Consider the following 16,008-nt stretch of genomic DNA (forward strand, 5'->3'; position numbering starts at 1 on the left):
TAATGCAAAGGGCTACATTCAGCATAGCATAGAGTTGCAGGTTCCATCTGCAAGGATTTCTTCTTGCACAAATGCATGTTCTTCTGCTAAATTTGTTCTGGGTTCAAGGTGAGGAGAAGGGGAGGGCACCCCATTGCACTAGTGGTAATACTTATACATGTGTTGAATACCACCCTTGATGTCAAATGATTAAGAAGGCAACTTGGGTTCACACAAGAGGCTTGTTTCAGCCTAATAGAATTATTGACTCACCCGCTTTTGAACAGCTAGATGCCCCCCTCACTGCAAAGGCATGCCACTAGTTGCTTTTAAAACTCTATTTGGCTTGAAGTGTGCCATGTCAAATGGCTTGGGGTCTACTGCTTGAGTAAATTAACCATATAAATCCTCTTGAGCTCATGAGTCGAGTTCCTCAATTCTTTGGAACTTGGCTAAAATGCCTCTATAAAGTTGTTGTGTTACAGCAATACCTCAGAGCTGTGATCAGTTAAATATTGCGAGTAAGCCACTTTACACTCACACCTGACATCACATTTCAAACAATCTGGTATTGCTGAAGGCTGATTTACATATGCACATCACAACTTGCGCTTAGACATGTAAACAGCTGCTATTGACAATAAATGTGCATGATGAGGCGATATTTAACAGTTGGTGTTAGATCTGTGATGGTGTTAGATCTGTGATGGATGCAAGTTAGTACATAATGTGTCACTGATTCCTCTGAGTAAATGGACATTAAACAAAGTGTGGCAGAGCAGGACATATTTGCCCCTCTGGTGTAGGATACGAGATGGCTTTAGCGTTCACATTTCAAGCTAAATAGGAGCCAAGTCATGAGATCATGATGCTCAAATGGCAACTACTCACCTATTGCCAACGTCATAACTTTCAGCTGACCCCGCACAAGTTTGACCACCATGCTCTTCTGCAAGGGGGTACACCGGCAGCATAAAACTGAACGGCTGTACTTGGTTAGTTCCAGAAACTTATGCTCAAGTTGTCCCTGGAAAATGGTATTCAGAGTTCTTCCATCAACCACCAGACCAATTGCAGGATCTGCAGTCACACTGGTGGACATAGAAAATGGCAGCTTGATGCCAAAAACAGTCCAAGATATCCCTTGAATGCTTTGTGCCTTCTTCACTTCTTCCAATGTAATATCCAACAGTGATTCACAGGTTTCCTATGAAAAGAGTTGTGTAGAGTTGTATTCTCCATTGCACTATAAGCAGGACTTGTTCCATTATTAGAAAGTTTTGTGCTAACCTTTTTTTTTTTATAAAAAAGCCCACAGCTTTTCATTTTGTTTGAGTATCCCAAAGACTGGTGAATCTAAACCAAGTGTTGACTTACCAAAGCCTTCCAACAAGTCACTTTATCAAACATTTGGTAATGATAATTTCAATTTACTTCTAATACCCTTTTTGAACTTAATGCACCCATAATGTGTAGCTAATTTGTATTATACTAATTATTAGCTTGCTTATTCATTTATAAAAATATTTATCTACTTCCATAAAACATAAAGCACCATTTAAAAATAATAATGAAAAATACAGATTTTCATTAAGGTGACTCTCCAATCAAAAATATAAATTAAACAGCTACAAAGGCCCATTGGCATGCCCTTGTTTTACAATTTAAGAATTGCCTTGTTCATTTATTGTTCATAGGATATGCTATCCTCAGGGAATACACAGAAGTAATTTTAGTAAGTTGATAGCAAATGCATTCAAACCGATATCACTGCATGTATCTGAATAGACCATTCTACTGTATATAAATGTAGTAGCATAGCTGCTTTACGGTCTGATGATTAAACTGATTCACTGGAATAGGTGCTCAAAGTATTAGATGATAAAGATCCCATATCAGTACATTCCTTGTTTAGGGGCCCAATCCCAGTACTAGAAATAGATGGATCACTCTATTTCTGGTCTGTGTTAATTTTGGATGAATTCATTCATTCATGTCTGCTCTGTCCTGCTTCCATATTCATCTGCCTTTCTCTGTGTTTTAAATCTCCCTAAAAGCTACTCAACACACATTTCAACATGCATTTTATCCCTACATGGTATTTAAATAAACATTTCATCTCACATTTCTAAATGTATTTTATGATAAACTACATTTTAAATACAATTGGTATGCTTTTAAAGTTGAGAAGTGTACTGCACCCACTGGATAAGAGTAAAACCTGAAGGGTAAGCATGTTTTGGTCTGCAAATTAGTCTGGGAGCTTTGATCAAGTCAGAAATTGAATTTTCAGCACCAATGATAGCTCTGCCCTGAACTATACAACATGTGACCAGCCAAGCAAAAGGTGCCTGTCACATGGGGGATGTCAAGCCCATGGGTGCTTGATAACCCCATCCCCAGATTTCTGCAGTAAAAGGCAGAGAGCACAAACCTGTGGTTTACTGGGTTGTTGTTGGTCCATCAGATTTGGCTGCTGGGCTACATTTGACTTGGTGGGTCACTAGTTGTGCAGGCTTGCCATAAGCATCCCCTGCAGGAATGAATTAATTGGAACAGGGTAAAGGCAACATTTCCAGTTTAATTGTTGCCAGTGAAATGTTATCTAGCAAGTAGGCTTGCCACACACTCTTATTTCATAGGACAGTTACCTTATTTTTCGTCCCATAGGATGCTCCATCCCATAGGACGCACCTGGTTTTTTTGGGGGGAAATAAAGGAATTTCCCCCCCTTTATTCCCCCCCAAGCAGGTCGGGGAAACCGAACCAGGTCGAGGAACAGCGGGATGGTGGCACTGCACCTCCCTGCTGTCCCCCGAGCTTGTGGGGCTGGCCGAAGTCTGGCGCGAGGGGCACTCTGCTTCAGGGCACCCTGCCCGCCGGGTGGCAGGCTGCTATCCGCAGCATGGGAAGCCCTGCAGGGAACTGCCACAGGGCTGCCTAGGCTGCGAATGTCTTCCTGAAGCCTGGAGAGCAAGAGGGGTCGGTGTGCACCGACCCCTCTCGCTCTCCAAGCTTCAGCGAAAGCCTGCATTAGCCCCATAGGACGCACCCAATTTCCCCTTCATTTTTGGAGGGGAAAAAGTGCGTCCTATAGGGTGAAAAATATGGTACTTATTTCGTATACAAATCTAGCAAGGGACAGATAGCAAGCTTTCTAGCTAGCAAAACCTCAACGCTATTTGGAGACCATGCTTTTTGCAAATTGCCAAATAAGTGTGAAATATTAAAGCCAAATGTTTGTCTATAAGATCTTCCTGAATTCTGATAATACAGCATAGTGGAGCTTCAAAAGGATCATTTCCCCCCAAATAACAGTTTGACCCATGTTTTTCACTTTAATGCTGCATTAAAGATGAAGGAAGCTTGCATGGCAGATCATTAAAGAAGTCGTAATAGAGTCTCTTGCAGGCCATTTGGACTGACCTTACTTTCAGTATTAATGGTAAAGACTGTGTCTCTTTGGTCCAGAAGTTTGCAAGAATATGCAATGTTGACTGCTGTTTCCTGCTTATCTCCAGTCAGCACCCAAGTCTGGATCCCTGCCTCTTTGAAAGCAGCAATGGTATCAGGCACTCCATCTTGCAGCCGATCTTCAATACCAGTTGCTCCTGGTGAAAAGGAAGAATGGGGAACCAAGCTTTGACTGAGCGTGCAGAGTGTACTTTGCATACAAAAACTACATGGCACTGTTACAAACCTGTCCGTTTATTCACCTGTTGCAGCAGTTGCTATAAAAGATAAAGGGAAAGTAACTGAAAAGATGTAGGAAAGTAAGTTCATGCAGTTTTTCTGCTGCATTTTCCCTCAAAGGTTCTTCAGGGCTAGAAATCCTCAAAGAGGCAGACTCTGTCACAGAATCATTGTGGGTGGTGATACCAGGCCCCAAGAGTAATTCAGTACTGGGGATGTGCCATCATCCCCCTGATCAAAATGCTCAGGGAGATCTTGAGATGAAGAACAAAATCAAGAAAGCATCCCAAAGAGACATTGTAGAAATGTCAACATATGTGTTCTAGTCATGTGTTCTAGTCATGACAAAGAGGTAAAATTTTGAGATACCCTAGAAGACTGTAGCCTACAACAGTTGGTATTGGAACTGACCAGAGCAGGGCAAGCCTGACCTCAATACTGAGTGGTTCCCAGGACCTGCTTCAAGAGGTAGGCATTGTTGAGCCAATTGGGAGCAGTGATCCTTCTCTGTTTCTGGGAACAGGTTTTAGCATGCAGAGTTAGTTAATTTGTTCCTACAACAGCCTTTGCATGTGAGAAAAATAGAGAATCTGCTCTGTGTGCAGAACTAAGTTTAGATTCAGCTCATTATGCACATAATTTGTGCCAGCGCTTAAGCATCAGTGCACAGAACTGCGCAGGTAGTAATCTTTTTGTTTTTTTCACCTGCTCATAATCACCAGATCATAACCTATGTCTTCTAAGATGCCATAGCATCACAAGAAAGATACAAAACTGAACTGAACATTGACCCTTTTAATTCACTAAACAGATCAGCTCCTTGTCACATTAAAGAAAGTAGGGAGTTATATTACATTTCTTTGTTTGAGATGCTCAAAAACTAAGGTAAGAGACTAAATGAATGCTAAAGGTAATTAATGACTGAGAGAGTAATAGCATCTCTTCTGCCAGAGGTCAGTATTAGATTATTTGCAGTGATAAATGAGAGCTGAGATAGGTCTGACTTTTTCATGTGCTTTATTACAACTAACTTAACTCCAAATGAAGTTGCCCTTTCCTGAAGACATCATCTAGCCAGGGAAATCTGAGAGTTCTTCTGGAGATAGAAATCTGAGTGAATATTGCCACAATTTGTATGTTTGCCTGAGTCAGGAATGGAAATCAATATAATAAATATTGAATATTAAAAAGCAAATTATTGCTTAGAGCATGGATGGCTAAAAGGTGGCAGAGGCAGTAGAGATTTATACAGGCGCAAGGGCCTTGCATTGTCTGGTCTGTACTCCTACTTGTTTTTCTGATAATGTAATGCTTCCTAAATTCTTGTTTCTGGCATGGTGTGCAGCACATATGCACTGTAGCATGCACTCAAATGACACTGTTTCACGCTGTGGGCATTTGGGACACAATGACCCAGAAGACTGGCTACTGCTGACTTAAAGCAAACTAACCAATTTTTGGTAGTTCAACTATGTCATTAACTGTACTTCTAAGGGATGTGGTTTTTTATAACTCTAAAGCTCTGCTTAGAATACTCTCTGTTTCAGCGGCACATAGACTACATTTTCTAGTTCATACATCACATAGAAGTGGAGAAGGAAGAAGCTCCAGCAGCAGGGTCAGTCCAAGACATTTTGCTACCTGAGGCAGATGACAAGTGGACACCCTTCTCCAACCCTATGCAGAGAAACTGATGGGACTGGTAGTTGGGACGGCATCCTCTACTGCACCTGTGGACAACAGGCTGGGGTGTGTGTTGTAGTGCAGGCCACATGGCGCACACTGCTCTGTTCTCCAACATATTGCTGCTGCTCCTCACCCTTATCCCCTGCTGCCTGAAGTAGCTGCTTTGCTCTGCCTAATGATAGGGCTGGCTCTGACCAGCAACATCACTTAAAACTGTAGGCAGGTAAGTTCTGTGAACCTCACTTTGTACATTACATTAAAGTAATAAATTACTTCCGCAAAGCACACAAAATGTTCTAATTTCACAATGCATAACTGAGGAAAAGACTTACAGTGTAAGATAAGACACTGCAACTGTATGTGTTTAAATGTATACAACATGCATACATATACAGTGGAAATGGATCAGATAAGACCATCTTAACTGAGTTTGTAGGAAATGCTATTGCATCCTTTCAAAACTCTAGCTCAAAACAGCAGAACAGTGATTGAAATAGGACAGAAGGTTCACCAAAGATGATTGCGGTTTTCCTTATAGGCAAGATAATGTATTCATGGATCAAGCATATATTTCACATCATGAACTCACTGGCAAGCTTGTAGATACTGTTTCTATCTACATACATAAGTATAGGAGTGCTTTGTATGTTGTTGCATCAGGGTTGGGGAACCAGTGGCCTTCCAGATACAGTGGTACCTCTGGTTACGTACTTAATTCGTTCCAGAGATCTGTTCTTAACCTGAAACTGTTCTTAACCCGAAGCACCACTTTAGCTAATGGGGCCTCCCGCTGCTGCCGCTGTGTGATTTTTGTTCTCATCCTGAAGCAAAGTTCTTAACCCAAGGTACTATTTCTGGGTTAGTGGAGTCTGCAACCTGAAGTGTATGTAACCTGAAGCGTATGTAACCCGAGGTACCACTGTATTGCTTGGTTATAACTCCCATCATCCCTGACCATTGCCTACACTGGTTGGGCTGATGGGAGTTGGCATCCAGTAACATCGTGAGGGCAACAGGTTTTCCACACCTGCCTTATTTAATTTGCAAAACTATGCAGGAAGATATTGAAGATGAAATTTGTCATAGACTGCAATGTTAACTTCATTTCAAAGGCTGAGCCTAGTTTTTAAATTGTGACTCACTTCTAAGTAAATGTGCTTATGATTGGATACAGGCAATTCATCCCTTAAAGTTGCCAAGGACCTATCATTACACTCTAGTGTATAATGAATTGTTTTAAAAGTTACCTAGTAATGTGAGTTTCGTCTCCAGATGTTGTGCTGTCTGCATGAGTAGCTCATCTCTGTTGTCAATAGCCGTTTCTGCTTCACGACGAAAGTTGGCCCATATCTGAAAGTCATCTTCACTCAGGACCTAGTACAACACATGCTCACAATTACAGATGGCAAAGACATTCGGTTCCTGCAGTGTGTTGGATTGTTTGAAGTAAATGTTTCAAACACAAATGTTTCTATCTGACATTTAGCTTAGTTAAGAGTGTTCTGGATTGGCTGAACCAGGGTGCAGTGCCCCAAAGCACCACAGCCAACAAGCAACATGATATAGGATTGCAGTTTAAGGTTCAAGCACATTTCCTTGGGAGTAAATCTCATTAAACTCAGCATGCTTACTAAGAAGTGTGCTTCAGTGGGTAAATTGCAATCCTATATCCATCTGGAGGTTGGCCCCACTGAACACAATGAGACTTATTTGGCTTGGGATGTTGTTCTGGCATCCAGAGGGTGTGGGAGAAAAAGAAAGTTGTACAAACTTGTAGGAATATGTTGGGAATGCAAATAATGGTTTCAAGTCTGAACTATAGTTGCTGCAAATCATGGTTTAACGCAATGCCTGAAATAATTCTAAGAATGAGATGCAAACTGACTTCTGTGCCATGATGAGCAGCTTCTCCTCCCCCCCCCCAAACACCCATTTCAGGATAATGTGAAATGTTAATAGGAACATTAAAACCTAAACAACCCTTCCCTTCTTCCAGCTCATTGGCTTCAGACCATAATCCACAAATGATGATCTCTGGAGCAGCCTTGGAATGCTTACACAAGCGGTGATGGGAATTATTCACTGCTACTCTAATACAGCAGAAAGAAGTTGCAGGTTTCAGGCCATTTATATCATGATTAATCAGCAGAGGAGGAGTACAGAAAGCTACATGAAAGAGAATATTTATTTGATTAGGGATTTCTAAAAGCAGTCTGGAAAGAGTCATAAGAAGAGCAGAAGCAGAGCATTGGTTCTTTAGAAGATTGCCCCTTTTAGTAAGATTATTCAGACGAAGGAAATAAAAAAAAAATCTTTTGCTTACCTTCTTAGCGATGCATAGAGTTCTCAGGCCATCTTGTGCATAGAAATCTAAATGTTTCTGTGTTTGAACTCTGACTTTTCTTATTTTCTTTTCCATGTCTAGGTTAGCTGTGAAACACAAGCAGATTGATGCTTATTCCAGTTACAGATTATGCCAAATCACCATCTCACACCTGTAAAAGCATGTTAATATTACAAGGATCTCTTCCAAGCCCATAAATGTGAAGTGTGTTGTCTCTGGTGCATAAATATCATATATTGTCAGAGCAGCAGAGCTGCTTTAGAAGCCCCCCTACTGTGCTCAACCAGATATCACTTTCCTCTTAGGACCGAGTTCTTAGAAGACATCTATCTATCTATTTATCTATCTTCTATCTATCTATCTATCTATCTATCTATCTATCTATCTATCTATCTATCATCTATCTATCTATCATCTATCTATCATCTATCTATCATCTATCTATCATCTATCTATCTATCTATCTATCTATCTATCTATCTATCTATCATCTATCTATCTATCTATCATCTATCTATCTATCTATCTATCTATCTATCTATCTATCTATCTATCTATATCTATCATCTATCTATCTATCTATCATCTATCTATCATCTATCTATCTATCTATCTTATCTATCTATCTATCATCTATCTATCTTCTATCTATCTATCTATCTATCTATCATCTATCTATCTATCTATCTATCTATCTATCTATCTATCTATCATCTATCTATCTATCATCTCTATCTATCATCTATCTATCTATCTATCTATCTATCTATCTATCTATCTATCTATCATCTCTATCTATCATCTATCTATCTATCTATATCACAGCAGAAATGGTCATTGATTGACACTGATTTGCTGGCATCCATTATGCTAAAAAGAAGCTTTTTTCACCTCAACTCCTGGAACAATATAACAAAAAATATTTCCCTGTTTTTGTAAATAAAAAAAGAAATGAATGACTGGATAAGCAGGTACACAGAACTTGTGAAACTTTAAAATAAGCAAGTATTACAGCAGGGATGTAACACTCCATATGTTGTCAGACTCCAAATCCCAACAGCCCCAGCCAGCATGGCCAATGGTCAGGGACGATGGGAGTTGTAGTCCACGAAAACCTGGAGGACCCAAGCTCCCAATTTCTATCTTACAACCTGCATGAATCATAGGGGGAAAGGCATGCCTCAGTGAAATCCCTCAGGATCCCTTCCACACTACAATTCTATGATTCCATATAATGCAGCATTAAGTCCTATTGAAATCACCCTTTCAGCACTTAATCGTAGAGGGACTTTAGTGTACTTCCTTTTCTCTAGCCTGGGACCACTATAGAATCATAGAATCATAGAATCATAGAGTTGGAAGAGACCACAAGGGCCATCGAGTCCAACCCCCTGCCAAGCAGGAAACACCATCAGAGCACTCCTGACATATGGTTGTCAAGTCTCTGCTTAAAGACCTCCAAAGAAGGAGACTCCACCACACTCCTTGGCAGCAAATTCCACTGTCGAACAGCTCTTACTGTCAGGAAGTTCTTCCTAATGTTTAGGTGGAATCTTCTTTCTTGTAGTTTGGAACCATTGCTCCGTGTCCGCTTCTCTGGAGCAGCAGAAAACAACCTTTCTCCCTCCTCTATGTGACATCCTTTTATATATTTGAACATGGCTATCATATCACCCCTTAACCTCCTCTTCTCCAGGCTAAACATGCCCAGCTCCCTTAGCCGCTCCTCATAAGGCATCGTTTCCAGGCCTTTGACCATTTTGGTTGCCCTCCTCTGGACACGTTCCAGTTTGTCAGTGTCCTTCTTGAACTGTGGTGCCCAGAACTGGACACAGTACTCCAGGTGAGGTCTGACCAGAGCACTATAGTTGACATCTCACTGCTATATAGCTGACTATAGTTGACATCTCACTGCTATATAGGACTTGTCCAAATGTCCGCTTGTCCCATCACTAGAAAGCATAAGTCTAAGTAGTTTCCCACTTGTCCATGCTTTCTAGGCATGGATCCAATCAGTTTTGCCCTTGCCCCACTGCTTTCCCCAGGAAAACCCGCTGTTTACTGATAAGTCAATATGGAGAAAACCCAATCTGGAGCAAAAGTCAATCTGGAGAAAACCTGATTGACATTTGCTCCAGTGCAGCAGTAAAAAACTGGTTTCTCCAGGGGGGAGCTGCAGGGCAAGGGCAAGTCTGGATGTCGCTGCCTATCTGTCCCAATAGTTAGAGTATCACAGTGTGCAAGATAATTGTGGTATTATTGCAGATCTCATAAAACCTATTCACTATGGCTTCCCAATTAGGCTGCTCTACATGATATACACCAGGGAACAGCAAATGTTTTCGGCAGGGGGCCAGTCCACTGTCCCTCAGACCTTGTGGTGGGCCGGACTATATTTTGAAAAAATAATAATGAATGAATTTTTTGCCCCACAAATAACCCAGAGATGCATTTAAAGAAAAGCACACATTCTCATGTAAAAACACCAGGCAGGCCTCACAAATAACCCAGAGATGCATATTAAATAAAAGGACACATTCTACTCATGTTAAAACAAGCTGATTCCTGGACCGTCTGCAGGGCGGATTGAGAAGGCGATTGGGCCGGATCCGGCCCCCGGGCCTTAGTTTGCCTACTCATTCTCTTTCTGCACTACAACTTGCATGGTTAACACTTTTGCTTCCATTGTAGTTTTGTAGATGGAATCTATATTTCATGCAACCTAGGCTACGCATTCTCAATAGATAGTTTCTTGGCGAATGCAAAAAATTACCTCTGGAAGGTTCTTCCAATAAGTCCATTATGACAGAGTCAGCCCCTTTGGTGTAGACAATTATTTCGCCAGTATGGGGATGCCTCACCACCACCGACATTCTTTTTCTGTTGGAGTCAAATCCCAAAGTGAACAAGAGGTCAAAGGTCAGGAGGGTGCCCTCTGGCAGCCTCACAGTCACTTGTTCAGCAGTCCTGGACACTAATGTAAACTGGTAAGCCCGGGCTGCATGGACAAGGGCAGCTTCATCTGGGCTTTCAGCCTCATAACAAAACTCTACTTGGGAAGCTCCCTGGTAAGCTGCCCCACAGATCTCCGCTGGAGTGGGATCGCTGTCCCCAAAGATGTCTTTCTCAGTGATTGAATCTCTTCTAAAACTGCAATCATCTGCTAAAGTGGAACAGCTTTGAGAAGAAAAATAATCTTTTGTTTCGGAGTCAGCACAGACTCTGGTGGTTTCTGTAGTCAAACTCTCTCCTAAGTCTGAATTTGACTGAGCTGATGAAAGAGACTGGCTGAGGCTTGCCAGCTTTAGACGCTGGAACAGCTGGTGAATTTTCTCCAGGGATAGTGCTGATGGTTTCATTGGTGACGGAATGGTAACCTTGAAAGAAAAGAGGGAATCAGGATTAATTATAGCTGAAATTATGTACTACAACACAAGGGGGGCATTTTCTAACCAATAGAACACTGCTATCACCATATGACAAAGATGTATGCGTCAGGTGATGTCTCTAGATACAATGAGGGGCTCCTTAAGGGAGCATCTAGATTTAAGAGGGGTTTTGTTTGTTTGGTTGGTTTATATTCTTAGTATCAGAGAAGGAGATGAGCAAAAGTACAGAGATAATTAAACAACAACATGTACCTTTGAGAACCCTGCCATATACAAAAACAAAGCTGTCAACCAAGCTATTTCAAATCAGTGAATTGCCTCACTTTTAACTAGTTACTCAGTTAATTAATCAATTTGCATATATTAATAGAGCTTTTCCTGGTGATCCTAAATGAAGGCGACAGCTTTTCTTCCATTATGTGTTCACAATGAATTTAAGAAAAGAAGAGGCAAAAGGCTGCCATTCATTGGGCTGGATTCTGAGCTTGGGGTGTGTAATGAGGCTGGAGGAAGCTGACGTTCCCTTCCTGTTATCCTGATGGCAGCCCCCAGTCCCCAAAGGCTACACTGAGGCTTAGGGGACCCTGCTGAAAGTCCTGGGGTTGTGTGTTTAAACTAGTGATTTCTGAGTTATGTTTATCCACCCACCCACCCTGTGCCTTTCAGGCATAATTTAAAACATAACATACCCTTCTAATGGGTACCTATGGCTTATTCATAACATTCAGAACCTCCTTTTGCAAAGCATGGAAACAAGTGGGTGGCACTGGGGTTATATGGAGTAGGAGGAGGTTGAGCTCCATACGCCTTGGCTCAAGCAAGAGTGTTCTTTTTAGTAGCTCATAACAAAAAAATAAAACCTGTTTTACAAAGGAAGCAACTACCCTGATGAACTGGAATGCATTTAGAAGCTGCAATTAAGGCTTTAATCATTTAATCATGCCAATTAATCAATTGATGTTTGCAGTCATAATCAAGAAATATAGGGGAATACTATTTCACTTTCAAATTAGCATATTCCTTAGGGACATGAGGATAAGTTGTTAGGCAGGAAATACGAAGGGAGACAGAGAGAGGATTCTGCAGAATCATTGCAGACTAAAGGGGAAACCCCCCTACCCTTTTTTTACCTTCCCCGCAAAAGCAACTTTTTTTTTACCTCCCCAAGTAAGTTGTCATCATAAAGCTCTCAAGTCTTTTATTAAATTCAACTCATTTCCTCAAAGAGACGTGAAAGTGAGAGATTACCCTTTGTCTTGGATCGGTTGCTGTGGAGACCACAACAGTGTTGCAGAGGGTCAGAGCAAGAAAAAAGTCTGTGATGGAGGAGGTGGTCTTTGCAAACATAAATGGTGTCAAAGGTTCAATCTGACACGATGCATTTCTCACTTTCATCAGCAGCCTGTTATCTGGGGTCACGTCCTTCTCCTGGAATACATGTTACTCAGTTTTTTAAAAAAATCTTCACATTGTTAGGATTGTGCGAAAAACAACCTTCTGCTGGGTGTTCTAGAGTTTCAAAGAACATTGCGCATACAGAATCACAGTGTTATTATCAGCTTCAAAACCAGCGGGTACTAAAGCATCAGAGAAATGGCAGGGATTGTGAGAAGGAAGTTAGGCTCATGGCCCACCCAAGACTCTTTGCCACCTGAGGCAAAGGATAAGATGCTCCCTCCCCAATTCCCTACAGAGGATGTCCAGACCAGCTATTCAGTCTCATGGCATCCTCCACCACACCTGAGGGCAGCACAGGGCAGGTTGAATGATGCATATAATGTCAAAACTTTGCTTCTCTTTACCATATCCCAGCCTTTGCTGCCTGACACTGTTGCCTCCCTCTGGTTAGGGTTGCTGGCAGCATCACTGGTGCCTCACTGCCACTCATCTGGCTGTGACAGCTAGAAGGTGCTGTCAGCCTTGGTGTGTCAAAACGTAAGCAGATGTCTGACGACACTGACTTCTGGCCTGGCAGAAGACCTTATAAGTACTAGGACCAGAAGGGGAACTACAGCAGTGGAGACTGGCATCCTTGTCAACCAAGGTGAACGTAAGCAGGACTTGACTGGTGGATTGTGGTCAATTTGGGAAGCTCCTTTGAGCAGGCACGGGAGAGTTCAGTTTGAATGCATGCTAGGGTAATTCCTCTTACTTTTTCAATCCCCAACACAAGGGAGCTTTGAAAATCTCTTATGGCTAAGGATGGAGCTGCAATTCAGCGACAGTGAGAAAGAAGGGGTCACAATTGCCTGTGCAGATCCGCCCACAGGCATCTGGATCAGGATTGTTGCCTCAAAGTTTTTCTTTTAAAAAGTCTGGATTTAATTTTGGCAATTCCTTTGACAGCTGCTAGTGCAAACGCTTTCTATTAAACTTCAACATCAGATGTGCTGGTTTGCCGCTTATCAGATTTCTTGGCAATAGGCTTAAGAGGCAGGTGTTTGCAGGAGATGTTGTACTGACCTTTAGTCAGGAACTACTGCATCTTCTCAGCAGTGTTAAATTCTTCCGTTGTCATTCTACCTGAGGCTACCACTTTTTATGCCTTGCACATAGCGCTAGGAAACCTGACATTTAGTAAGCAAAACCCATAAACTGTACTGCACGAACCTTTGGGGGGGGGGATGAACGTGGTGTCTTTTAACATGAATCAATGTTTTGCTTAGTATTTATAGAAACCATGACGAACATTTGAATGCAGCCTGTACAATCTACTAGTGTGCATTTTTTTAAAAGAACCACACACCACAAAGGAAAACTGGTTACTGCTGTTATGCTTTAAAAATATTTAGTCTGTTGTTGTTGTTGTTGTTGTTGTTGTTGTTGTTGTTGTTGTTGTTGTTGTTGTGTGTATTTTAGCTGGAGCTTAGGGCTGATTCACACTTCCTTTTGTCTTGCTGCTTCTCCACTGGGGAAACTGCTCTTTAGCGCTCAATTGGAACAAAAAGCAATAGCAGTTTTCTCAAGAATGCCATTTGTTCTGATGTATTACTAAAGACTTTATAATTAAAAGAAGCAAAAGGTCTTACTTACAATGGTACTGCTAAATGCCACTTGAGACTGAGAGATGCCACCCAGAGATCTCTGCCTTGTGTGTCCCTGAAACCGAGCCCGAGCACTCTGCCACCTCCTCAAGGGCTTAGCAGTGCTGTTCCGCCTAAGAATTTCTCCACCATTGTTTGGAGGTAGACTCAAATGTTTCGCCCAGTCTTCAGTGTCTGAATCCAACTCCTTGTACGTTTCTAGTCTCTTGGCTATAAGAGATAAAATAAATGTGCTGCATCATCACCATCATTATTTGAAGGGACTCTCAGACAATACTTCTGTCCAACTTCACGTAGACCTCCACAAACCAGACCCCCTGAAGGTTGCAAGGCCATGATTCTGTCCTCACCAATGGAGGACAAAGTGCAGAGTTTCAGCATGTGCATTTGCATAATGTGTAGGAGCAGTGCACATGCAGAGCTCTTAGCCCAGGTCAATGTAGTGTAATGGTTGAAGAGCTGGACTTGCAAATCCCCACTCAGATGTGAACCTTGGACCCATCGCCAGCTCCCAGCCTCACCTCCCTCACAGGATTGTTGGAAGGTGAAAGAGGTGACGGGGAGCTGCTTGGAATAAAAGCAGGATATATAATAAATAAAGCAAGGATCTCAATGAAACAAGGAAACACGCAGCAGCCTAAGCACCTTTGTCTCTGGCATCCTGGGCTTGCTTCAACCACTCATTTCATGCATAAAGTTCAGGTTGGGAACAGGGCTATCTAGTACTCATACTCCTACATAGCCCTGCAGAGTGGGCAAAGGGGAAGGTGGGAGTTTGCTTGTACCTTAGAGGTTGTCATAGAGCAGCAATGGAGAGTTGAAGAAATGGGTCACAAAGGTTCCAATTGCTGGAGGCTTCTCTGCTGCCAGATGGCTGTACTATGTGACCCAGCCTCCCTGCCTGCAGACAAGTGGGCACAAATCCCCTTAAAATGGCCTGGTTGTGCAGTCTACATCTCCCACCTCCTCAGTGGCTGCTGGGGGATACAGGTAAAGCTGCTCAGGAGGAGGAGGAGTTTGGATTTGATATCCCGCTTTATCACTACCCGAAGGAGTCTCAAAGCGGCTAACATTCTCCTTTCCCTTCCTCCCCCACAACAAACACTCTGTGAGGTGAGCGGGGCTGAGAGACTTCAGGGAAGTGTGACTAGCCCAAGGTCACCCAGCAGCTGCATGTGGAGGAGCGGAGACGCGAACCCGGTTCCCCAGAGTACGAGTCCACCGTTCTTAACCACTACACCACACTGGCTCTCATAAACTTTCTTTACATCTGTATGTGCTAAACATGGCTTTTAAAGGGGGAAGGAAGCTAAGATCCTCTGTCTTCCAAAGCAACTTCCAGATTATATGGCAGAAAGACCATGTTTCACATTCAATGTAGCCCAGGGTTATAGAGACAGTGCACGTCTTACCATTTTCCTGATGTGAGAATTCTCTCCCATCAATTGTACAACGTCGAAACACCATCTTATTTTCCGTCAGGGTCCCTGTTTTGTCAGAGAATATGTACTGGATTTGCCCCAGGTCTTCAGTGATATTTAGTGCTCGACACTGTATGGGTAAGTCTAGCTCTTCATTGTACAGGTCGATATCATTATGAATCAAGAAGACTTGACCTAGCTTGACTAGTTCAATGGATACATAGAGGGAAATGGGGATCAAAATCTGAAAGAGAACATTGCCCAGAATGTTAGAAATTCGTTAGAAGCAAGATTTCATGCTGGCTGCTCTAACAAGACTTCCTGGAGGGAACTAACTAAAAAACCCAGTAGATAAAAGTTGACAGCAAAAATGCCTGCACATTTTCTCATTGCTGTCTAGACTCCACAGTGAATGCATTGGTTGTGCTCCTAAAGCATTTGGATTGCCAGAC

General features: G+C 42.2%; 2 protein-coding genes across 2 annotated transcripts in view; one reads left to right on the forward strand and one right to left on the reverse strand.

Moving 5' to 3' along the window:
- Positions 1-16,008, forward strand: part of PTTG1 (PTTG1 regulator of sister chromatid separation, securin) — a 290,197-nt gene that overhangs the window by 54,039 nt on the left and 220,150 nt on the right. The gene's annotated exons all lie outside the window — the stretch shown is intronic.
- ATP10B (ATPase phospholipid transporting 10B (putative)) overlaps positions 1-16,008 on the reverse strand; it is a 57,927-nt gene that overhangs the window by 10,053 nt on the left and 31,866 nt on the right. Inside the window, exons 7-14 of the mRNA XM_081899115.1 lie at positions 15,548-15,800; positions 14,125-14,345; positions 12,340-12,519; positions 10,476-11,079; positions 7,682-7,788; positions 6,606-6,732; positions 3,406-3,590; positions 871-1,186 (exon numbers count right to left, since the gene is read on the reverse strand). Of these exons, the coding sequence (XP_081755241.1) occupies positions 871-1,186; positions 3,406-3,590; positions 6,606-6,732; positions 7,682-7,788; positions 10,476-11,079; positions 12,340-12,519; positions 14,125-14,345; positions 15,548-15,800 (1,993 nt within the window). The remainder of the gene's footprint in view (positions 1-870; positions 1,187-3,405; positions 3,591-6,605; positions 6,733-7,681; positions 7,789-10,475; positions 11,080-12,339; positions 12,520-14,124; positions 14,346-15,547; positions 15,801-16,008) is intronic.

The sequence above is a fragment of the Podarcis melisellensis genome (genome assembly GCF_964234715.1).
Source record: "Podarcis melisellensis genome assembly, chromosome: 2".
Taxonomy (NCBI): Eukaryota; Metazoa; Chordata; class Lepidosauria; order Squamata; family Lacertidae; genus Podarcis; species Podarcis melisellensis.